The sequence below is a fragment of the Salvelinus fontinalis genome, chromosome 13 (genome assembly GCF_029448725.1).
Source record: "Salvelinus fontinalis isolate EN_2023a chromosome 13, ASM2944872v1, whole genome shotgun sequence".
NCBI lineage: Eukaryota > Metazoa > Chordata > Actinopteri > Salmoniformes > Salmonidae > Salvelinus > Salvelinus fontinalis.
In genome coordinates, this window is record NC_074677.1 from 34,252,795 (window position 1) to 34,277,941 (window position 25,147).

The 25,147-nt window shown below is 43.9% G+C and overlaps 1 protein-coding gene across 1 annotated transcript; it reads right to left on the reverse strand.

Annotated features, from left to right (window-relative positions):
- Positions 1 to 125: 125 nt before the first annotated feature.
- LOC129867792 (retinal guanylyl cyclase 2-like) lies at positions 126 to 24,835 on the reverse strand. Its single transcript, XM_055941291.1, has 18 exons — positions 23,880 to 24,835; positions 23,215 to 23,513; positions 22,440 to 22,809; positions 22,243 to 22,321; positions 22,000 to 22,114; positions 21,589 to 21,708; positions 21,266 to 21,349; positions 20,967 to 21,143; positions 20,727 to 20,883; positions 19,570 to 19,719; positions 19,279 to 19,427; positions 3,969 to 4,132; positions 3,556 to 3,748; positions 3,182 to 3,356; positions 2,189 to 2,287; positions 1,331 to 1,425; positions 930 to 1,015; positions 126 to 210 (listed from the first exon to the last, which is right to left on the reverse strand). The coding sequence occupies exons 1-18, from the start codon at positions 24,688 to 24,690 to the stop codon at positions 126 to 128; spliced, it is 3,408 nt and encodes a 1,135-aa protein (XP_055797266.1). The 5' UTR covers positions 24,691 to 24,835.
- Between the last annotated feature and the right edge of the window lie 312 nt (positions 24,836 to 25,147).

Genomic DNA, 25,147 nt, shown 5'->3' on the forward strand with positions numbered 1-25,147 from the left:
TCATAAAGGGATATCATAAAAGCAGTGACATCAGTGACCTCACTTACATTACAAATCATTTTGGAAATAAAGTCAATCTAAAGTAAATCTAGAATATGATGGCTAAACCAGGCGTACCTTACCGGCTACTTATTCCTCGCCTGCCGGTCAAGGAATTTCTGTTTTCTATCTGGAGGAATCTCCTCCAAACTGATGCCATGGTTACTTGCCCTGAGGAAAGTCAAAGACAGAAGGCTTAATGGCTTGTTTGATTGGCAGTGCATTGAGCACTCAGACTCTCTTGGAATAGGTATTAAACATATCAATCCCAGCATATAAAGCAACAAAAGCCCTGTCCACACTGACAACTGTTTTCATCGACCGCTGTTGACAACCGGGTCTCAGAATGTTCATTACAATTGAGTTTGAACTCTTAACACAGATATAAAAAGTTAAGCTGGACAGGTCTAAATGAGGCAATCACCACGGTAATGTGTTAAAACATTGCAGCGATGTTTTCTAGATGCCAGGGAGAGCGTTCATCACACATGTAGCAGCAGTGGGAGGTAAGGATTAATTAAGTTCAACAGACAGGTAGTAGATGAAGAATTTTACATTTGGGTCAACATGTGAACTGAACTATGACACAAGGGTCAGGTCAGCAGCACATAGAAAGTATGATTTATAAAACGTTTAGTACCTGCCACACAATCTGACAAATGGTCAATGGGTCAGCACATTATCAGATTTTTTACAATTATTTTCGGACATCTTATCTTCTATATCCACGATGACCTAGATGAAAATCAACTTTGATGTGAACGGGTTTCATGAGTACTACTGACAAAGGGCCTGGGACAAGGAGCTGGCAGGACTGAGAGTCAATAAGAGTATAATTAGGAGAAACAAAGTACAACATAAATAGAGCAGGAAGGCTTGTTAAATCTTACCCTGGAGTAAGGTCAGGCGGTCTTGGGAGAATCTTGTCGAACCCAGCTCTCCCAACCAACCAGAATGTATTTTCAACTCCCTTCCCCTGAAAGAGAAGTAGGAATAACAGAATGAAGGGCCCGTAAGTAAACATTTCACTGTTAGTCTACACCTGTTGTTTACAAAGCATGTGACAAATAAAAATTAGATTTTTCTGTGGTAAGTTAAGTGAATTCATTATTTGTGTGTGTGTGTGTGTGTGTGTGTGTGTGTGTGTGTGTGTGTGTGTGTGTGTGTGTGTGTGTGTGTGTGTGTGTGTGTGTGTGTGTGTGTGTGTGTGTGTGTGTGTGTGTGTGTGTGTGTGTGTGTGTGTGTGTGTGTGTGTGTGTGTGTGTGTGTGTGTGTGTGTGTGTGTGTCTACCTTCAGCTCTGTCATGCCCCTGGTGTCTATTTTGTAGCCCATTTTCAGTTCATGTAGGATATCGACTGTGCTCTGGTTGACATGGATTCTGTAAGCTGGGATATCAAACAACAACAGCAACCACAAAGGCTGCATTAGTCTTCATATATTCTGACAGTTTTTTCAATGTAAACAATTTCCATTAGTTATTCATGTCTATAGAGTATCAACACTTGTGACATCATACAGTACTCACATATCCTACATATATTTAGATTTTCATTCATTGGTTGATCATTAATGTATTTAATATAGAGTAACAAAATATCATTTATTGTGAGCCCATTGACAATTCTCAAAACAGCAGTTTTTTTGTGCAGCAATTCATATGTATGGCCACTTGGTGGGAGTAGATGTGAGATTTCCTGTACTCTCATGTCACTGACTAGTACATACAGTTTATACTCTATGAAATACTCTATGTGTTCCTAGCAATCAGCAGTTTAATAAGCATATATTGTTTTGAAAATGTAAAAGATTATGAGGTTGTTTATTCATATCATCACGCCAATGGTTTTTATAATTGTTACATTAACTCATAACACATACAAATCTCAACACATTATGAAGTTTACCATTGCTGTACCAGCAGAATTGGTGGTGAAAGGATATCTGAGGCAAGCCCGTACATGGAGGATATTTTTATTAAACCCTAAATTTGCCCACTAATTCTACTGATAGTCTTAAAGGATTAGTCAGGACTTCTCATCGTAACCCTCCTTAGCCTCTTGTTGCATGCACACAAACGGCAATACACCTGTCCCTATCCTTAGTGACCTCACACGGCGTGATGGGCAAACAACGAGGTGAGGTACTCACGCAACCCTGTTGACTCCATTCGAGAAGCCGTGTTGACAGTGTCTCCGAACAGACAGTACCGAGGCATCGTCAGACCCACCACTCCTGCCACCACAGGGCCTGGTGAACACAGAAACACACAGACATGCTGATAAGATCAGAAGTAGCATATTTCCTGATTTATGACTTGTGATTCATGACTTATTCAAAAAGCCTCCAATATCTCACAAAAGTTTCTGGAGAAAAAATGGCAAATTTAGTTTAATTGCAGAATATCCTTTCAATATTTAGCAGAGATGTTAGAATATTGTTGTTGTATGTCAATTATATTTTTTTCTGAGCTGTCCTTTACCATACCTAAAAGTAGTCACTTCTGTGTTACTTGAAACATGCAAAACCTTCTATATTAATTGGTAGGGTAGAGTAACGAGAAGAAAGCATTAGGCAGTGGAGACTAATAGGATAACAGGGTTTAGTGGATGACATTGCACCATTCCAGGAATATGTTCCAGACGGGGATCAGGTAAAAATACACTTTTGCTCCAATACTCTGACGTTAATGCCATGTTCTATAGAATTCCAATACTCATTCTCAAATTTCATTAAATATAACATATCAAAAGTATGGTTTGCTTATTTATTGAATTGTACTATTAATCTATTGACTTTGTTGCATATGCATGAACTGCAATGTATAGCAGTTGATCTCATGGACTGCCAGTCAATGCATCTATAGATCCATCTATGAATTTGACAGTAACATTTCTCCAGCCCCATGTCTGCACGCATGAGTGTAAGTCGCTTCGGATAAAAGCATCCACTAATTGGAATATGTTTTTATTATTATATTATCCCCCAGCTTAATTGCAAACCAAGTGGCTGGGCTATCGTTTAGCTAAAAAAATGAATGAAGAATTGTGGTTTTCAAGAGAAAAGGCCAGTCAATTAGTCTACATTATGAACGCTGAGGCAGAGGATAAAAATATGACAAAGAATTTTAGATGAGCCACGCACCAGAGTGAAGGCCGATACGAATCTTGACCTTGACATCAGGCATGTGCCTCATCTTGAAGGTTCCAATACAGTGGAGGATGTCCAGGGACATGTTGGACATCTCAGCTGCGTGGCGTCTACCGTTCCGGTTTGGAACTCCAGAGGCTACCATGTAGGCATCTCCGATGGTCTCCACCTGAAGGCCACACAATCAATATCTTTACTGTCCCAATTGGGAAATTTGTCAAAATTACAAAGGAAGGAGGAGGTGACATAAACTCATGCACACTAAGGAATGCAACCATTTACTTCCAGGATTTGTATTGAAAGTAGAACAAGCTTCCATTGCATCACTAATAGGACACAACTATTTTGCAGCAGGACAGGATTCTCACCTTGTAGACATCATGCTGCCCGATGATGGCATCAAAGAGTGTGTAGAGATCATTGAGTAAATCTACCACTTCAATGGGCTCGCTGAGTGCAGAGATGGTAGTGAAGCCCACAATGTCACTGAAGTACAGAGTGACCTCAGAGAAGTGCTCTGGTTTCACAGGCTTGCCCGTCTTCAGGGCCAGGCACACAGACCTATGGTGTAAGATAAGACAAGGGAGTTGATAGAGGGATGTGGATAGAGGTTAGGAGAATAAATGACCAGCGGCCAATGAACACAATTGTTTTTTGCCTTGCACAGTAATACAATTCAATATTCTCAATACAGAGACATTTGTTATTTTTGATGTTGCAAATATGAAGTGAAATATAATGTGAAGTGGGAGGAGTGGGGGGGGGGGGGGGGGGGACTGACCTGGGCAACATCTGGGCCAGCAGCTGATCAGTCTTTTTCCTCTCCACCTCCAGCTCCTCTGTCCTCTCCCTAATCAGGTCCTCAAGGTTAGTGGAGTACTGCTCCAACATACGCAGCATTGAGTCTATGATGTTGGTCTTCTTCCCCTTGGTTATGCTCTTGAACTAAAGTATAAAAGGGAAACATACAGCATGCAGTGAGGAGGTGAAGTATGTTACATATTACTGTAATATAGTTAACAAAAAGCATGTTGTTTTGAGTTCTTGTTAGATTGAGACTGAGTTCATTGTGTTCAGATGTGTGCTCATGCATGTCTATGAAAAAATTGTAGGGTCAATTCAACCCCTCTGTACATCTGTCTGACTGAATACCAGGCCGCTCCGAGGTGCCTGGAACCAGCAGAGCTCACCGAGTAGACATCTACCTTTCTGCAACTGCCCACCAACAGCAGAGATGAAAGACAGGACCTAATCACTCTCTCCCCTTCCCCACCACATTCAGGATTAAAGGTCTAATGCAGCCATTTTTATCTAAATATCAAAGAATTTCTGGGTACCAATTAAGTACCTTTACTGCAGTTGTTTTCAATAAAAATTGTCAAAAATAAACAAAAATAGCTTCTTAGCAAAGAGCAAGCAAGAATATTGCTAGTACTGTCTGGGAATGTTCTGAGTGGGAAGAGGAAACTGTTATTGACAGAGAGGGTTGGAACTGTTTGATGTTGATGTTACCTGGCAGGCCAAAACTCCAACCCTACAAAACAGGCTGAAATTACAGGTGGTCTTTTGAAACAGATCTTGCACTAAAAGTGCATTATCTACATTCTCAGAATTTCACAGTATTATTCCAACCTCATAGTGAGGAAATATAGTATAAAGTGGTGTAGTGGTATTTCTTTAGGTGACGGAGCGATAAAAATGTAATTTCCTCAATCAAAGTTTTTACTGACAGATGTAGCCAATTGAATAACCTATCATTATAGAATATGCATGATATGAATCCTCCAATTGCAATGTCTGCCTATGCCCACGTATTGTCTCAAGAAAATGTTACATTTCTAATACCCTCAAACACCAAGTTAGGCATAGGCTACCTAAAAGTCCAAACTGCATCTCCATGCCAACCATTTGATTGATATTCATCAGCTTCATGGGAATATGCATTTACATCTTCATGAATTACTGTTTCATGAGCCAATTAGAGCAGATGATGTTGACAAACTATTAGCCTTTCTTGTATTTTGTTTCAATCAAAGCATATACAGTCTGAAGTTTACATACACCTTAGCCAAATACATTTAAACTCAGGTTTTCACAATTCCTGAAATTGAATCCTAGTAAAAATTCCCTGTCTTAGGTCAGTTAGGATCACCACTTTATTTTAAGAATGTGAAATGTCAGAATACTAGTAGAGAGAATTATTTATTATTATTTATTTATTTCATCACATTCCCAGTGGGTCAGAAGTTTACATACACTCAATTAGTATTTAGTAGCATTGCCTTTAAATAGTTTAACTTGGGTCAAACTATTCGGGTAGTCTACCACAAGCTTCCCACAATAAGTTGGGTGAATTTTGTCCCATTCCCCCTGACAGAGCTGTTGTAACTGAATAAGGTTTGTCGGCCTCCTTGCACGCACACGCTTTTTCAGTTCTGCCCACAAATGTTCTATAGGATTGAGGTCAGGGCTTTGTAATGGCCACTCCGATACCTTGACTTTGTTGTAGATGTCCTAACCGACTTGCCAAAACTATAGTTTGTTCATAAGAAATTTGTGGAGTGGTTGAAAAACGAGTTTTAATGACTCCAACCTAAGTGTATGTAAACTTCAGACTTCAACTGTATCCTGCCTAGTGGTACGCTCTGCATGCACGCATGCAAGTGTTTTCACGGACATTTTCAACCTCTCCCTGACTGAATCTGTAATACCTACATGTTTCAAGCAGACCACCATAGTCCCTGTGCCCATGAAAGCAAAGGTAACCTGCCTAAATGACTTCCGCCCCATAGCACTCACGTCGGCAGCCATGATGTGCTTTGATTGAAAGGCTGGTCATGTCTCATATCAACACCATCATCCTGGAAACCCTAGACCCACTCCAATTCGCATACCACTCCAACAGATTCACAGATGACGCAATCTCAATCCCACTCCACACTGCCCTTACCCACCTGGACAAAAGGAACACCTTTTATAGGGCCTCCTGAGTGGCGCAGCAGTCTAATGAACTGCATCGCAGTGCTTGAGGCGTCACAACAGATCCAGGTTCAATCCTGGGCTGTGTAGCTGCCCGGCCGCGACCGGGAAACCCATGAGGGGGAGCACAATTGGCCCAGAGTCGACTGGGTTAGGGGATGGTTTGGAGGCCGGATGTCCTTGTCCCATCGCGCTCTAGCGACCCCCGTGGCGGGCCGGACGCAGTGCACGCTGACACGGTCACGAGTTGTATGATGTTTCCTCTGACACATCGGTGCGGCTGGCTTCCGGGTTAAGCAAGCAGTGTGTCGAGAAGCAGTGCTGCTTGGCATGGTCGTGTTTCGTAAACCTTCCCCTCTCCCGAGTCCGTACGAGAGTTCCACCGATGGGACAAGACTAACTACCAATTTGAAATCACGAGAAAGGGGTAAAAAAATAAATAGGAACACCTATGTGAGAAAGCTGTTCATTGACTACAGCTCAGCGTTCAACACCATAGTACCCTCAAAGCTAATCACTAAGCTAAGGACCCTGGGTCTAAACACCTCCCTCTGCAACTGGATCCTGGACTTCCTGACGAGCTGCCCGCAGGTGGTAAAGCTAGGCAGCAACACATCTGCCACGCTGATCCTCAATACGGGGGCCCCTCAGGGGTGCCTGCTTAGGCCCCTCCTGTACTCCCTGTTCACCCACTACTGCATGGCCAAGCATGACTCCAACACCATCATTGAGTTTGCTGACAACACAGCCTGATCACCGACAACGATGACACAGCCTATAAGGAGGAAGTCAGGACAACAACCTCTCCGTCGACGTGAGCAAGACAAAGGAGAGGATCGTGGACTACAGGAAAAGGAGGCCCGACCACGCCCCCATTCACATTACATTTACATTTTTTACATTTTAGTCATTTAGCAGACGCTCTTATCCAGAGCGACTTACAGTAGAGTGCATACATTCTATTACATTTTACATACTGAGACAAGGATATCCCTACCGGCCAAATCCTCCCTAACCCGGACGACGCTATGCCAATTGTGCGTCGCCCCACGGACCTCCCGGTTGCGGCCGGCTGCGACAGAGCCTGGGCGCGAACCCAACCCAGCCTGGGCACGAACCCAGAGACTCTGGTGGCGCAGCTAGCACTGCGATGCAGTGCCCTAGACCACTGCGCCACCCGGGAGGTCACATCGACGGGGCTGTAGTGGAGTGGATCGAGAGTTTGAAGTTCCTTGGTGTCCACATCACCAACAAACTATCATGGACCAGACAAACAAAGACAGTCGTGAAGTGGGCAAGGCAACGCCTCAGGAGACTTAAAAGATTTGGCATGGGTCCGCACCTCAAGAAGTTCTACAGCTGCACCATAGAGATCATCCTGACCGGTTGCATCACCGCCTGGTATGGCAACTGCTCAGCATCCGATCCTAAGACGCTACAGAGGAAAGTGCGCACAACTCAGTATATCACTGGACCAAGCTTCCTGCCATCCAGGACCTATATACTAGGCAGTGTCAGAGGAAAGCCCCAAAAAATGTCAAAGACTCCAGCCACCCAAGTCATAGACTGTTCTCTCTGCTACCGCACGACAAGCGTTACTGGAGCGTCAAATCCTTGTTGAAAAGGATCCTCAACAGCTTCTACCCCCAAGCCATAAGACTGCTGAACAATTAATAAAATGGCCACCCAGACGATTTACATTGACCCCCCCTCCTGTTTGTTATCAATGCATAGTCACTTTACTCCTGTGTACAAATTACCTCAACTAACCTGTACCCCAGCACATTGACTCGGTACCGGTACCCCCTGTATATAGGCTCATTATTGTTATTTTATTGTGTTACTTTTGATTTGATTTTTTACTTTAGTTTATTTAGTAAAAATGTCTTAACTCTGTTTCTTGAACTGCATTGTTGGTTAAGGGCTTGTAAGTAAGCATTTCACTGTAAGGTCTACTATACCTGTTGTATTCAGCACATGTGACAAATAAAATATGATTTGATTTGAACATGTTGAACCAACTTGTGGTGCTGAAGGATATCTCTGCGCATTTGGCCAGTTCAGGAACAAACAATAATTTGCAGTAGGCTATAAACTAATGTAATACAAATACATATAGTTTCATATAATTGCACTGTTTGCAAGGAGAACTTTATTGTGAGTAGGCATTTCAATGTATTGTGTAGCTTTTACACGCTGTATCATAAATACACTTTGATTAGCTTGAACATATGGTTACAATCTACCCTTTTAAAGACAAAAAACCCAGAGAGTTGAACTATCAATTCATCATTTATTTACATAGATTAAACATGCTATCAAATCAATTGACCAAAGTGAACCTAAATCATTACTACATAGAAATGCAGGAAATTCATTTTAAAACAGCCATAATATCAAGCTGTTGGTGTGGTGTATTCATGCATCTCAATAAACCAGTGGCGATTTTAGCATTTAAATCTCGGTGGGGCAACTCAAATTTTTTGTTGTTGTTGCCTGACTCCACCCTTGCTCTCCATTCAAACTGGACTACATTAGCATTTCACAAAACCAGCGCATGAAGAGCACTAGTAATAATGTCTTTTTGTAGGCACTAACTCCACAATGGCTCTTTGGCCAAAGGTTAATGGTGAAATTGGGGCGGCAGGTAGCCTAGTGGTTAGAGCGTTGGGCCAGGAACCGAAAGGCTGCTAGATCAAATTCCTGAGCTGACAAGGTAAAAATCTGTTGTTCTGCCCCTGAACAAGGCAGTTAACCTACTGTTCCTAGGCAGTCATTGTAAATAAGAATTTGTTCTTAACTGACTTGCCTAGTTAAATACAAATAAATACAAAATGTATGTTTTTTAGTAGTTTTGGGGGGGATAAACACCGGTCTTATACATTTTGTTCTATGAGATCATTTTGTGAATTTTTAAGCATTTATGTAATCAAAATGAGCACATAAAGGCTTCAGAATTCATTATGGTCATGTTAACTGACTGATATTATCTCATAGAACTAAACGTATAAGATCTCCTAAGCCTGTTAACCTCAGACCTTATTTTCAGCGTTTATTCCCAAACCCCATTATGTCCACATTCATTTCCCTCATAGGAATGGCTGAATGAACCAGAGGTCACTTATTTCTGTTTTTTAGGACTACAAGCTGGCCGGCTCTATTGCTGCCCAACTTCTGTTTCAAATCAAATCAAATTGTATTCGGCGCATTTGACTAATACAATTTGATTTGTGTAGACAGGTGTAGACCAGGGTGTAGACCTTACAGTGAAATGCTTACTTACGAGCCCCTAACCGACAGTGCAGTTTATAAACATACGGATAAGAATAAGAGATACAAGTAACAAGTTAATTAAACAACAAAGTCAAGGTATTGGAGTGGCCATTACAAAGCCCTGACCTCAATCCTATAGAACATTTGTGGGCAGAACTGAAAAAGCGTGTGCGTGCAAGGAGGCCGACAAACCTTATTCAGTTACAACAGCTCTGTCAGGGGGAATGGGACAAATTAAAGAGGAGCAGTAAAAAATAACAATATATACAGGGGGGTGCCGGTACAGAGTCAATGTGCGGGGGCACCGGTTAGTTGAGGTAGAATGTACATGTAGGTAGAATTAATTAAAGTGACTATGCATAGATGACAACAGAGAGTGGCAGTGGTGTGGAGAGGGGAGGTGGGGTGGGCAATGTGAATAGTCTGGGTAGCCATTTGAAAAGATGTTCAGGAGTCTTTTGGCTTGGGGGTAGAAGCTGTTTAGATGCCTCTTGGACCTAGACTTGGTGCTCCGGTACCACTTGCTGTGTGGTAGCAGAGAGAACAGTCTATGACTAGGGTGGCTGGAGTCTTTGACAATTTTCAGGGCCTTCCTCTGACAGCGCCTGGTATAGAGGTCCTGGATGGCAGGAAGCTTGGACCCGTGATGTACTGGACCGTACGCATTACCCTCTGTAGTGCCTTGCGGTCGGAGGCCGAGCAGTTGCCATACCATGCAGTGATGCAACCAGTCAGGATGCTCTCGATGGTGCAGCTGTAGAACCTGTTGAGTATCTGAGGACCCATGCCAAGTCTTTTCAGTCTCCTGAGGGGGAATAGGTTTTGTCTTGCCCGCTTCACGACTATCATGGTGTGCTTGGACCATGTTAGTTTGTTGGTGATGTGGACACCAAGGAACTTGAAGCTCTCAACCTGCTCTACTGCAGCCCTGTCGATGAGAATGGGGGCGTGCTCAGTCCTCTTTTTCCTGTAGTCCACAATAATCTCCTTTGTCTTGATCACGTTAAGGGAGAGGTTGTTGTCCTGGCACCACATGGCCAGGTCTCTGACCTCCTCCCTACAGGCTGTCTCGTTGTTGTTTGTGATCAGGCCTACCACTCTTGTGTCATCGGAAAATTTAATGATGGTGTTGGAGTCATGCCTGGCCGTGCAGTAATGCGTGAACAGGGAGTACAGGAGGGGGCTGAGCACACACACCTGAGGGGCCCCTGTGTTGAGGATCAGCGTGGCAGATGTGTTGTTACCTACCCTTACCACATGGGGGCGGCCCGTCAGGAAGTCCAGGATCCAGTTGCAGAGGAAGGTGTTTAGTCCCAGGGTCCTTATCTTATTGATGAGCTTTGAGGGCACTACGGTGTTGAACGCTGAGCTGTAGTCAATGAATAGCATTCTCACATAGGTGTTCCTATTTTTTTTTGTCCAGGTGGAAAAGGGCAGTGTGGAGTGCAATAGAGACTCCATCATCTGTGGATCTGTTGGGGCGGAAGGCAAATTGGAGTGGGTCTAGGGTTTCTAGGATGATGGTGTTGATGTGAGACATGACCAGCCTTTCAAAGCACTTCATCGCTACAGACGTAAGTGCTATGGGTCAGTAGTCATTTAGGCAGGTTACCTTAGTGTTCTTGGGCACAGGTACTATGGTGGTCTGCTTAAAACATGTTGGTATTACAGACTCGGACAGGGAGAGGTTGAAAATGTCAGTGGAGACACTTGCTAGTTGGTCAGCGCATGGTCGCAGTACACGTCCTGGTAATCCGTCTGGCCCTGCGGTTTTGTGAATGTTGACCTGTCTAAAGGTCTTACTCATATTAGCTGCGGAGAGCGTGATCACACAGTCTTCCGGTACAGCTGGTGCTCTCATGCATGTTTCTGTATTATTTGCCTCGAAGCGAGCATAGAAGTAGTTTTGCTCATCCGGTAGGTTTGTGTCACTGGGCAGCTCTCGGCTGTGTTTCCCTTTGTAGTCTGTAATGGTTTGCAGGCCCTGCCATATCCGACAAGTGTCAGAGCCGTGTAGTACAATTCGATCTTAGTCCTGTATTGACGCTTTGCCTGTTTGAAGGTTCATCGGAGGGCATAGCGGGATTTCTTATAAGCTTCCGGGTTAGAGTCCCGCTCCTTGAAAGTGGCAGCTCTAGCCTTTAGCTCAGTGCGGATGCTGCCTGTAATCCATGGTTTCTGTTTGGGGTATGTACGTACGGTCACTGTGGGGACGACGTCATCGAAGCACTTATTGATGAAGACAACGACAGATGTGGTGTACTCCTCAATGCCATTGAAGGAATCCCAGAACATATTCCAGTCTGTGCTAGCAAAACAGTCCTGTAGTTTAGCATCTGCTTCATCTGACCACTTTTTTTATTGGTCTAGTCACTGGTGCTACCTGCTTTAATTTTTGCTTGTAAGCAGGAGTAAGGAGGATAGAATTATGGTCAGATTTGCCAAATGGAGGGCAAGGGAGAGCTTTGTATGCATCTCTGTATGTGGAGTATAGGTGGTCCAGAGTTCTGTTCCCTCTGGTTGCAGATTTAACATGTGGATAGAAATGAGGTAAAACTGATTTAGGTTTGCCTGCATTAAAGTCCCCCGCTACTAGGAGCACCGCCTCTGGGTGAGCGTTTTCTTGTTTGCTTATGGCGGAATACAGCTCATTCAATGCTTTCTTAGTGCAACAGCTACAAAGAATATAGAGGAAAACTCTCTCGGAAGGTAATGTGGTCTGCAGCTTATCATGAGAAACTCTTCCTCTAGCGAGCAATGGCTTGAGACTTCCTTAGATATCGTGCACCAGTTGTTGTTTACAAAAATACATAGACCGTCGCTCCTTGTCTTACCAGACGCCGCTGTTCTATCCTGCCGGTACATCGTATAACCAGCCAGCTGTATGTTGATATTGTCGTCGTTCAGCCACGACTCCGTGAAGCATAAGATGTTACAGTTTTTATTGTCCCATTGGTAGTTTAATCTTCCCAATAACTCGTCCATTTTATTGTTCAAAGATTGTATGTTTGCGAGCAGAATTGAGGGGAGTGGGGGTTTATTCGATCTCCTCCTACTCCTCAGAAGGCAGCCCGCCCTCCGGCCTCTCTTTCTCAGCCTCCTCTTCACGCAGATCACTGGGGTTGGGGCCTGTTCCCGAGGGAGCCGTATATATCCTCCGCCTCGGGCTCGTCAGAGTTGTGAAAGAAGAAAAAGGATTCTGCAAGTCCGTGGGGAGTAATCGCAGTCCTGATGTCTAGAAGTTATTTTAGCAGCAACATTATGTACAAAAATAAGTTACAAACAACGCAGATAAACAAACAAAAAACACAATCGGTGTCACGCCCTGACCTGAGATATCTCTGTTTTCTTTATATTTTGGTTAGGTCAGGGTGTGACTAGGGTGGGTACGTTAGTTTTTGTATTGTCTAGGTTTTTTTGTATGTTTAGGGTTTATGTAGGTCTAGGTGATTTGTATGTCTATGGTGGCCTGATATGGTTCCCAATCTGAGGCAGCTGTTAATCGTTGTCTCTGATTGGGGATGATATTTAGGTAGCCATTTTCCCTTTGGTGTTTGTGGGTTCTTGTTCCATGTTTAGTTGCCTGTCTGCACTACTCATATTAGCTTCACGGTTCGTTTTGTTATTTTGTTTGTTTGTTCAGTGTTCATTCCTAAATAAAGAAGAATGTACGCATACCACGCTGCACCTTGGTCTCCTCCTTACAACGGCCGTGACAATCGGTTGGGGGCACGTAAAATGTCTGCCTTCTGCTCCGGCGCCATTCACTAGATGTAGTGAAAATAGATAACTGGAACACACCTTTTGTCCATTGTTCTCGCCTCAATCTCAGTGGACTAACAGCTGATATCAATCTTGGACTATTGAACAGGGATATTTAAGCAATAAGGCACAAGAGGGTGTAGTATATGGCCAATATACCATGGCTAAGGGCTGTTCTAAAGTACGACACAACGCAGAGTGCCTAGATACAGCCCTTAGTCGTGGTATATTGGCCATATATCACAAACCCCGAGGTGCCTTATTTGTCACGCTGGTGTGAAGGATCGGGAGACAGGCGCAGGAATGCGTAATAAGGGTTTTTATTTCCCAAATTACAGCGTGCCGTGTAAAGGCATGGCGACGAAGACCAAACAAACACATATACAAAACACAGGGTAGAAACCCATTCGGACTCATTCGGACTTTGACCCAGAGCCACTACAGAGTTTAATTTAATGCATTCAATGTTGTCTTCTCATCCCTAAAATCCCTGATTGGTTTGAGCGTGTAAATCTGTGTGTACCTCTATATTATTACTATCTTTCTCCTAGAAATTCCTTGCTGTTTCATTTTAGAGTTATTAGAACAACTGCTTGCCTGACCCTTTTGGGCTATCTAATTCCCTGTTGAATTTGAATCTGTAACCCTATTGTATAATTTTGATCCAAATCCTTCATTAATCATTAATTCTGTAAAATGAATTGCTTTATCTTGATGCACTTAAAATAAATCTTATTAGTTTATAAAGTATTCGCTGCCTCTGAGAGATTCATTTGTCTTGTCATTCAATAACTCAATTGCTTTCAGAATTATAATAATTGTAGTTAGTTATAATTCCAAGATCGGCACACTCATTAGGCAGGATTAGGTGGCCGCCTATGGCGACAGATTGACGAGGGCAACATTTTCTGAGCCAAACGGACCAAAACGCACCTCCAACAACACATAAAACCTCACATAATTCTGCACAAAAACAATTACATATTCTCTACAACCAGTGGCATATGAGTTTTTCAGTTGAGCGCTGATGGCGCCTTGTGATAAACAGTGCCCATTTTGTCAAAGGTCGGGGCAGGGTGCTGTTGGAGAGACGCAGCGCTGAGACGCTCCACCAACGTTCCATCAAAAAAAACTATCTAACATAAATCATGTAGCAGATATGGTAGAAAGAGCATGTGGCCTTTTCTGTAGCCTACAGGCTGGAGATAAAATGTATGCCAGTGTAATATGATGACAATATAATGACACGGATACTTTTTTCAAATAATCTAACCAAAATGGCACCCAATTGATAAAAAAATGTGCTGTCATGTTAAACAACATATCAGAAAAACAGAACAGGTCAAAGTAAAATGGACAATCACAACTGTTGTACAGGAGTTTCACCCCATTGTCATGATCAGTGGTTTAACATTGTTTTCCGTACTTTTTTGACAAGCTGATCATAGCGAAAAAGAAAATGCTTCTGCATTTCCTGCCATATAAACACATTGCAAATAGCGACACGATCCTGATGAAGTTGGGTAGCTGATATTCAGAGCTTAAATAGCCAAACTGATTATTCACAGGAATCAGGACTAATAATGCCAATGCAACGGCCTGTTTTACAAATGGTGGTTCTACCACATTGATGGGCATTCATCAAATGTCATTGCGGTTGACATGGTAGGCTACACCCCAGTAAGCACGAGCCAACGTCTTTAGTATGTCTTTTTTTGTCATTTTTTGTGTTTTACAAACAGTAGGCTTACCACATAGATGGACGTTCATAAAATTATATTTCAGGCAACACTAGGCTACACCTCAGTAAGCATGGTCCGACACCATGGCTTTTGGACATTTTTTTTTTGGTACAGTCTGGACCAGCCTTGATTTCCACATTCATGGACATTGGTTTTTGGTCTGGTCCATACAAAATCTGAACCAATCATAGGATGTTTATGTTTGGTTCAGATTTGGTGCGGTCCAGACAGGACTTGATTTCAACGTCCACGGACATACATTTTTTGTTCAGATTTTGTCCGGTCTGGACCAGCCTTGATTTGGTACAATATAGACGTCTATAAATTACATATTTTCAACTTTCATTCAGAACTGAAAATGAACCTGATTTCAATGTCCGGAAAATATGTATTTTTCAACATCGAGAAAAGATGCTTTTTGAACGTCCTGGAAAACATGTATTTTTAAGGTCTGGCACAGGGCAGCAGGCAAGGACCTACCCTGTATAATTGTAGCTATTTATAGTTTCCTACCAACTACAAAAGAGTAGGTGGTGCTGCAACCTTCACAGGTAATATTGTCAATTAATAACCTAATGAATTAGACATGTATCATAGTGTAGCACATGGGGATGTGTGAAACTTACTCCTCAGCCTTATATGTCCGGCTTGGGTCGCCTCATGAGCTAGATTTTGAGGTGGAGCAATCGTCTAAGTGAGGACAGTCACGTGTGCTAGTAAGGAAGAGGTCCCGAGTTTGCGCCAGGTATGGTCCGAATCGGGAGGAAGTGGTACTTGCTAAGCAAGCAGCATGGTGTCCTTAACAATCGCATATTACACCATTCTTCTACAAAATGTTGTTACGAAACCGATGAACTAGCATAGTAATATTGTTGCCCTCTCTAAGTGTAGGGGTCTAAGGCCTAGTTAACTGGTCTGTAACCTAATTTAAGATGTGCATCTATGTGAAAAATCTGTGTATGAATCTAGGTGTACATGTTCCCAGGGAGACAGCAACCTTATCTTGGTCCAGGACCAGTTCTGTCCCTCTTGACCTCTTGGTGACAAAAATAAATATATACAAAAAGGAAAACTACAAACGGCATGCCCAAAGTAAAGAATCAAAACCAAACTAAAGGCATTATCTCCATCAAACCAACCAGCAGCCTCACGACTCCAAGCTGGCACTCTGAATGACGATCACCTTAAGTGATGGCACCTGATGTGCATATACACCAGGTTCAGCACTTGGACAAGGTTGCTGCTGCCCCCTGGGGGAATGAAGTCTGGAAGTGGTAGTGAGCTGGAGTGTGCTGTCTAAACTACCTGACCTATTCCATAACAATGTACTGTATCTTCTTATGGCTGCAGGGGCAGTATTGAGTAGCTTGGATGAAAGGTGCACAGAGGTGCCCAGAGGAAACGGCCTGCTCCTCAGTCATAGTTGCTAATATTTGCACATTGTTATTAGTATTGGATAGAAAACTCTGAAGTTTCTAAAACTGTTTGAATTATGTCTGTGAGTATAACAGAACTCATATGGCAGGAAAAAACCTGAGAAGTTCCACTTCCTGTTTTTTCTGAGGGTGCTAGATTTTCAACCAAGCTCTCAATGAAATTACAGCGAGATATTGATGAGTTTTCACTTCCTACGGCTTCCACTAGATGTCAACAGTCAATAGAACTTTGTCTGATGACTCTAATGTGAAGGGGGGGACAGGAATTAGTCACCACTGCCACGAGCTGACCATGCTTTGACCATGCACGTTCACGTGATAGGCATCTCTGTTCCATCGCTCAACTGAAGTCAGTCTAATTCTCCGGTTGGAACGTTATTCAAGATGTATGTTAACAACATTCTAAAGATTGATTCAGTACATCGTTTGACATGTTTCTACTGACTGTTATGGAACTTTTGGACATTTCGTCACGTTATAGTGGAATTGTTTACCAAAGTAGCTAATTGGACATAAATAACGAACATTATCGAACAAATCAAGCATTTATTGTGGACCTGGGAATCCTAGGACTGCATTCTGATGAAGTTCATCAAAGGTAAGGAAAAATTTATCATGTATTTTCTGGTTTCTGTTGACCCCAACATGGTGGCTAATTTGGCTATTGTTCTGAGCTTCGTCTCAGATTATTGCATGATTTGCTTTTTTCGTAAAGTTTTTTTGAAATCTGACACAGCGGTTGCATTAAGGAGAGGTATATCTATAATTCCATGTGTATAACTTGTATTATCATTTACATTTATGATGAGTATTTCTGTTGAAATGATGTGGCTATGCAAAATCACTTGATGTTTTTGGAACTAGTGAATGTAACGCGCCAATGTAAACTCAAATTTTTTAATATAAATATGAACTTTATTAAACAAAACATGCATGTATTGTGTAAATGAAGATAATCAAAAGGTTAGTGATTAATTTTATCTCTATTTCTGCTTTTTCTGACTGCTATATTTCGCTGGAAAAATGGCTGTGCTTATTGTGGTTTGGTGGTGACCTAACATAATCGTTTGTTGTGCTTTCGCTGAAAAGCATATTTGAAATCGGACACTTTAGTGGGATTAACAACAAGATTGCCTTTAAAATGATATAAGACACATGTATGTTTGAGGAATTTTAATTATGAGATTTCTGTTGTTTGAATTTGGCGCCCTGCACTTTCACTGGCTGTTGTCATATCGATCCCGGTAGCGGGATTGCAGCCATAAGAAGATGTGTATGTATATAGAGTTCCTTTCAGAAAGTATCCAGACACCTTGATCTTTTTCACATTTTGTTACATTACAGCATTATTCTACAATGTATTAAACTGTTCCCCCCCCCCTCATCAATCTACACACAATACCCCATAATGACAAAGGAAAAAAATGGTTTTTAGAAATTTCATCAAATGTATAAAAAATAAACTGAAATATCGTATTTACATAAGTATTCAGACCCTTTACTCAGTACTTTGTTGAAATACTTTTGGCAGCGATTACAGCATCGATTCTTCTTGGGTATGACGTTACAAGCTTGGCACACCTGTATTTGGGGAGTTTGTCCCATTATTATCTGCAGATCCTCTCAAGCTCTGTCAGGTTGGATGGGAGCGTTGCTGCGCATCTATTTTCAGGTCTCTCCAAAAATGTTTGATCGGGTTCAAGTCCGGGCTTTGACTGGGCCACTCAAGGACATTCAGAGACTTGTCCCAAAGTCATTCCTGCGTTGTCTTGGCTGTGTGCTTAGGGTAATTGTCCTATTCAAATGTGAACCTTCGCCCCAGTCTGAGGTCCTGAGCACTCTGGAGCAGGATTTCATCAAGGATCTCTCTGTACTTTGCTCTGTTTATCTTTACCTTGATCCTGACTAGTCTCCCAGTCCCTGCTGTTGAAAAACATCCCCACAGGCTGATGCTGCCACCACCATGCTTCACCGTAGGGATTGTGCCAAGTTTCCTCCAGACGTGACACTTGGCATTCAGGCCAAAGAGTTCAATCTTGGTTTCATCAGACCAGAGAATCTGGTTTCTCATGGTCTGAGAGTCTTTCGGTGCCCTTTGGCAAACTCCAAGCGGACTGTCATGTGCCTTTTACTGAGGAGGGGTTCCATTTGGCCACTCTACCATAAAGGCCTGATGGGAGAACCTTCCAGAAGGACAACCAATCTCCACAGAGGAAGTCTAGAACTCTGTCAGAGTGACCATTGGGTTCTTGGTCACCTCGCTGACAAAGGCCCTTCTCCCCGGATTGCTCAGTTTGGCTGGGCGGCCAGCACTAGGAAGAGTCTTGGTGGTTCCAAACTTCTTACATTTAAGAATGTTGGAGCCCACTGTGTTCTTGGGGACCTTCAATGCTGCAGACTTTTTTCGTACCCTTCCCAATCCTGTCTCAGAGCTCTACAGACAATTCCTTCGACCTCATGGCTTGATTTTGCTCTGACATGCACTGTCAACTGTGGGACCTTATATAGACATGTGTGTGCCTTTCCAAATCATGTACAATCAATCAAATTTACCACAGGTGGACTCCAATCAAGTTGTAGAAACATCTCAATGATGATCATTGGAAACAGATGCACCTGAGCTCAACTTTGAGTCTCATAGCAACGGGTCTGAATACTTATGTAAATAAGGTATTTCTGTTTTTTATATTGAACAAATTTGCAAAAAATTAGAACAACCTGTTTTCACTTTGTCATTATGGGGTATTGTGTGTAGATTGCTGAGGAAAACGTTTTATTTAATCCATTTTAGAATAAGGCTGTAACAAAACTAAATGTGAAAAAAGTCAAGGGGTCTGAATTCTTTCCGAAGGTACTGTATGTAGCTTTGTGAATGTTTGTGTACAGTAAAGTAGGCTACCTGTTTGAATATCTCCTCGAAGGTGGGTCTCTTTTCTGGCTCCTCACTCCAGGCCTGTTTCATGACCTGGATCACCTCTAGTGGAGCTTCATCCGCTGACACAGTGGGCCGACACAGTGGTGGGGGAGATTTCAACTTACTGAGGATCTCTGTCAAACACACACACACACACCTATACTCTCCAATAATTGTACTGTTCACATTGGCATGGAGGCCATTCCTGCTGTTTTTGTTTTACATCTGACACAACTAGCCCCATGTATGGTGGTACTGTTTGATAGGAGGTCTAACCCTTGGGAGGCATGTCCAGCATGCAGAAGGGAGCACAGCGGGCGATGACCTCCTGCATAATGATGGCGAAGCTGTAGACGTCCCCATGGAACGTTCCTCTCTTCATCAGCTTGGAGTTCCTTAGCAGCTCTGGAGCCACCCACAGCTGATCTGTTAGGTGGACCATGGAGTTAGGGGACAAGAGTGGAGGGTTGGATTAAGGGATCTGTTAGGTGGACCATGGAGTTAGGGGACAAGAGTGGAGGGTTGGATTAAGTGATCTGTTAGGTGGACCATGGAGTTAGGGGACAAGAGTGGAGGGTTGGATTAAGTGATCTGTTAGGTGGACCATGGAGTTAGGGGACAAGAGTGGAGGGTTGGATTAAGTGATCTGTTTGGTGGACCATGGAGTTAGGGGACAAGAGTGGAGGGTTGGATTAAGTGATCTGTTAGATGGACCATGGAGTTAGGGGACAAGAGTGGAGGGTTGGATTAAGTGATCTGTTAGGTGGACCATGGAGTTAGGGGACAAGAGTGGAGGGTTGGATTAAGTGATCTGTTAGGTGGACCATGGAGTTAGGGGACAAGAGTGGAGGGTTGGATTAAGTGATCTGTTAGATGGACCATGGAGTTAGGGGACAAGAGTGGAGGGTTGGATTAAGTGATCTGTTAGGTGGACCAGGGAGTTAGGGGACAAGAGTGGAGGGTTGGATTAAGTGATCTGTTTGGTGGACCATGGAGTTAGGGGACAAGAGTGGAGGGTTGGATTAAGTGATCTGTTAGGCGGACCAGGGAGTTAGGGGACAAGAGTGGAGGGTTGGATTAAGTGATCTGTTAGATGGACCATGGAGTTAGGGGACAAGAGTGGAGGGTTGGATTAAGTGATCTGTTAGGTGGACCAGGGAGTTAGGGGACAAGAGTGGAGGGTTGGATTAAGTGATCTGTTAGGTGGACCATGGAGTTAGGGGACAAGAGTGGAGGGTTGGATTAAGTGATCTGTTAGGTGGAACAGGGAGTTAGGGCACAAGAGTGGTGGTTTAGATTAAATGTTTTTCACACACAACCTGACTAGGGGGATAAACGAACAAGTGTCTTTTGTTCTTGTAATTACTTGGTAAATGATGAGGATGATTTGCAGTCTCTGATATGTTGAGTACTCATTGTCTCCATGGACTTACCCTCAGGCCTGCCTTTGTCAAAGTTGATGCTCTGGGTGGATAAGATCTCGTTGAAGCCGTACTCAGTCACCTTCAGCACAAAGCGTCCGTCCACCACACAGTTTCGGGACTTCAGGCGCCCGTGGATGACATCCCGGTTGTGCAGGTACTTCATTCCCTGGGAGGGAGAGTCAGAAAAGATTGAGGACAGTGTAAACAACGAGGAGAGAGATATGGTCAGAAATGTCTATGTCTCCTCACCCTGACCAGATCCATCAACAGGGAGGACTTGAACATCCAGTCAAGACGCATTTCCTCGTTGTTGAGAAGGTCCTCCAAGCTGCCCCTGGTACAGTGCTCTGTCACAATACCAAATATCCCTGAGTCAAGGAACAGGCCAAGGAACAGGTTGAGATTCTCATGCCGCATGTCCCTGAGCTGAGAGAGGGGGAGAGGATAGAGAGGAGAAGTAAATTATGACAGAGGAACAGTGCAGCGTTCAGACAGCGCTTCAATGTCTTGCTGTTTTGACTAACTCACTCAGTCAGTCACTCACTCACCTTGGTGAAAATATTTTTTGTGCGATTACTGACACTAGACACAGTGTTTCCATTGGGACATCTCTTCAACCACACCCAGTCACCCTAGTGAACATATAATACAAAGGTATTAGCAAATGTTTATCTGGAAAACCCAAAAAGCTAGGGACAGGGACACTAAACAGAGATGTATTTGTTCATAACTGTTTGTCACCAAGACAGGCAAGAGTAGCACTGTTGGGTGTTATTTCTTACATGCAGCGCATCACACATTGGAATATTGGATTGCTGTCTCTGTTTGAAAGTAGTTTTAAGTAGATTCACCACATTAACATGTGACCCACCTCGAAGACGGCGACGTTGGAGCTGTCAGGGGTGGAGGCAAAGTAGCTGCGTCCTGACACTGAGTGGCGAGGCGTTTTCACGTCCAGCTGACTATTCATCATACTGTCCTCATTCAGCTTCTACTCAGAGGAGAGGAGAGGAGAGGAGAGGAGAGGAGAGGAGAGGAGAGGAGAGGAGAGGAGAGGAGAGGAGAGGAGAGGAGAGGAGAGGAGAGGAGAGGAGAGAGAGAGAGAGAGAGAGAGAGAGAGAGAGAGAGAGAGAGAGAGAGAGAGAGAGAGAGAGAGGTTACAATGGCTTCAGAATAGACAGTCCATCAAAGATAAGGGACTTTAAACAGAAAAACTCACACACACATACAAATACAGTATTTAGGCTATAATCCTTTATGGTATGATAGGCATCAAGCTGACCCTTATGCTGGTCTGGGTATTGATGAAAATCAGGTCATTCAGATTCAAGACTACTTTTAAGGACCCTTCTCCTTCCCCTGATCCTCCAAAGCTGATTCCAATCTGGCCACCTCTCCTGGTCAGACACAAAGTGAAGACCCCAAAACATCAGTAACCTCATTTACAATCAAAAGTTTGTTCAATGCAGAAGACAAAATTGGCCACTGATTGGCACACTCCTCTCTGTGTTTAAGCCTAACTTACTTCATATAGAAGGCAGCTCCACCTCCAACCAACCCACAGAACAGGACAAACAGAAAGAGAATAGTACCTGCATCCATTCCTAAAGGCAGAGAGGGGGATAGAGAAAGAGTTATGAAGAGAAATAGTTTGAGGGAACATAGACCTCATTTTACCATAGGCTACTGGTACATCACTGACCCCAACGCTAGACCACCTACCCCCACCACAGGTGATGTATGGACTGAACCAGCAACGGGAGTCTGTGCTGGGGCTACTGCCTGCAAAGTGGATGGAGCGCCCATTGTACTTGACCGCCCCAAATTTGCCAAGGGTGTGGGGGCCCTCCAGAGTGTGTGTCATGTAGAGTTTGTCTCCCCCGTCTGAGTCCAGGACCACGTAGCGAGCCAGCATCCCCAACCCATCTTTGTCGGATGAGATGTGCTGGTTGAAGCCCTCAAATTTGACCCCTCCATCGCTCTGGAGCATGGTTTCCCCATCCACCCAGCGCCCCGCTGCCATCCGACTCTTCTCCACTGAATAGGCCATGTAATATATCATGTTGTAGATGGTGCCGAAAAATGGAGACACCTACGTCAGGGGAGAAGAGTGGTGACAATGTATAAATCATTTATCTGACCGACTGTTATTGAAGACTCTGTCTGTAGACTCTTTAGATTCGCACTAAGGGTTTTGATGACGTTAGGCAAGGAGTACAGAAATAGAGGAACATACCATTACTAAGACAGTGGTACAGCACTGACAAACCATTGGTCATTATCATCAATAATAAAACATTCCAACAACATTCATATGTATTTGGTTTTAAGGCTGGAGAGGTCCAAAGACCTATATTTAACCTGTTTGTGAAGAACTAAAACTCAAGAGGACTGTTGTTCATCCAAAGGTGCTTGCTACAGTACTGCATGTCCATGGCATGTGTGACTAATGATGACTAGATGAATATCCCAGGAGCTGTGTTCTGGGATGTCTCACCTGATCTGGTGGAGTGCTGGTGCGGATCTCAAATTTCTCCTGAGCATCTTTGAAGCGCTGATAGAAAGTATTTTCGCCAGAATCCATGGTGATTGTGAGAACTGCGTCGTAGGCTTTTCTCAACAAGCTGTCATTGGTCAGGGCATTAAAGTTTGTGCCCTTGGGCAGTGAGTATGTGAGGCTGTCATAGGGGATAAAAACGTAGCCACGTTCTATCATGCGTATATTCAAGGCAGAGGTTAGGAGCTGATACTGGGCCACACCACCGATCAAAGCTGAGTGCATACACATGATGACCACTGCAGAGGCAGAGGAAGGGGAGTTGGAGAGGAGAAGAGGAGGAGGTGGAGAAGATGAGGAGGTGGAGAAGAGGAGGAGGAGAAGAGGATGATGAGGAGGAGGAGGAGGAGGAGGAGGAGGAGGAGAGTAAAAAGTTAGTGAAGTCAGAGATAGGGGACAGAAGGAAATAGTAGACAATTATTAGTCATTGCAGTGTGGCAGTGTCATACAAGGGAATAGATGACAGTTAGTCAGTGATGTTGTCTATCTTTCCTCTCACCTTTTACCACACACACAAGAATGCACGCATGCACAAACACACACACACACTTAAACAAATACACACACACATAAAGAAACAAACAAACACAAATGTGCATACACACCTCTGACACGGTCTAACTCCCGTATCCTTTTCAAGGCTTTTGTGGGCCCATCTTTGTCAGGCTCCATGGTGACCACAGTGCTGACCGGCAGGCCCAAGGCCCTCAGAGAGGCCGCCAGCTCGTGTCCTGTAGCCTCCCACAGGTCATCCTCTGACGTCACGATGACCACATGGGCCCAGCGGAAGTACCGCAGCATAGAAAACAGAACCCGGGAGGACAGAGGCAGGGGCCGATGAAAGGTGGGATACTGTCCATCCTCCATGTTGGGTTTCAGGCAGCCCCAGGAAAGAAGGGGCTTATTCCAGTTTTTCGCAAACAGGGCGGCCGATGAGCAGTAGCCTGGGTTAGTAGGGCCGAGAAAAGCTGAGCCATAGCCTTCCAGAGAGGTGAAGCGGGCCAGAGCGCGGGATGTTTTACAGTCCTCATTGACCAGAGTATAGTCGTACCAGTAGCCTTTCTTAGTGTAGGGGTCCTTGTTGAGGCGGGCGGTGGCCAGGCGGGCAGCCAGGTCAGGGAGGGCTTTGGAGTACATAGGGTCACATGTCCAGGGCCCAACTACGGCCACAGTGAAAGTGGCGCCCCAGGCCTCACACGGTAGATAGGTGGCCATCAGCAGGGGCAACATAAGCCAGTTGCCCCACCAGCTTCTGGAGCGTAGCACTGCAGATTTAGATGTGGGGGTAGTAGTGTTCATTATGTCTGTATCCTCTGTCCTTCTTTGTCTCCTTCTCTCCCTCATTGGGGGATCTTGTGTCCATCGTGGGTGGTGGGAGAGGTTGATGAGGAAACTAGAGTTTCTGTGAGTTGCCATTGTCCTACAGGGCTTCTAACTAGTCAGACACCACAGATGAGGAGTGGAGGGTTGGAAGTGAGGGTAGAGTGGGTGTGTGTGTGTGTGTGTTCTGACCCCTAGCGCTCTGTAGGGCACTAGCCCAGAGCTAGGAAGGTCACCACTGGACTCCCAGCCATTACTGCTTCCATGGAATACATGAGAAAGAAGGAGGGAGAGAGAGAACAAAATTAGACATATTGTGTTGCCTGGCCATATATGTATTATTTACTGTCTCAATTTTCTAGGACATAACTCTGTTTTTGTTGGTGAGCTACAGTGTCACCAGAGGCTCAGAAATGCACTGTTTCTATAATAATTGGACTTTAACTATATTACCATTAATATAGGTTTATTACATAACATATTAAAATATAGCTGCCAGGAGCAATGAACAGGGTTCACAGGATAACAGAAAGGACGCAAGATAACAAAGCAA

Coding starts and splice junctions, on each gene's coding strand:
- LOC129867792 (XM_055941291.1), bottom strand. CDS start 24,690: ATGGCAACTCACAGAAACTCTAGTTTCCTCATCAACCTCTCCCACCAC. Junction 20,884..20,966: donor TGTTGATGGATCTGGTCAGG/GTGAGGAGACAT, acceptor TCTCCCTCCCAG/GGAATGAAGTACCTGCACAA. Junction 3,749..3,968: donor CTGGCCCAGATGTTGCCCAG/GTCAGTCCCCCC, acceptor CTTACACCATAG/GTCTGTGTGCCTGGCCCTGA.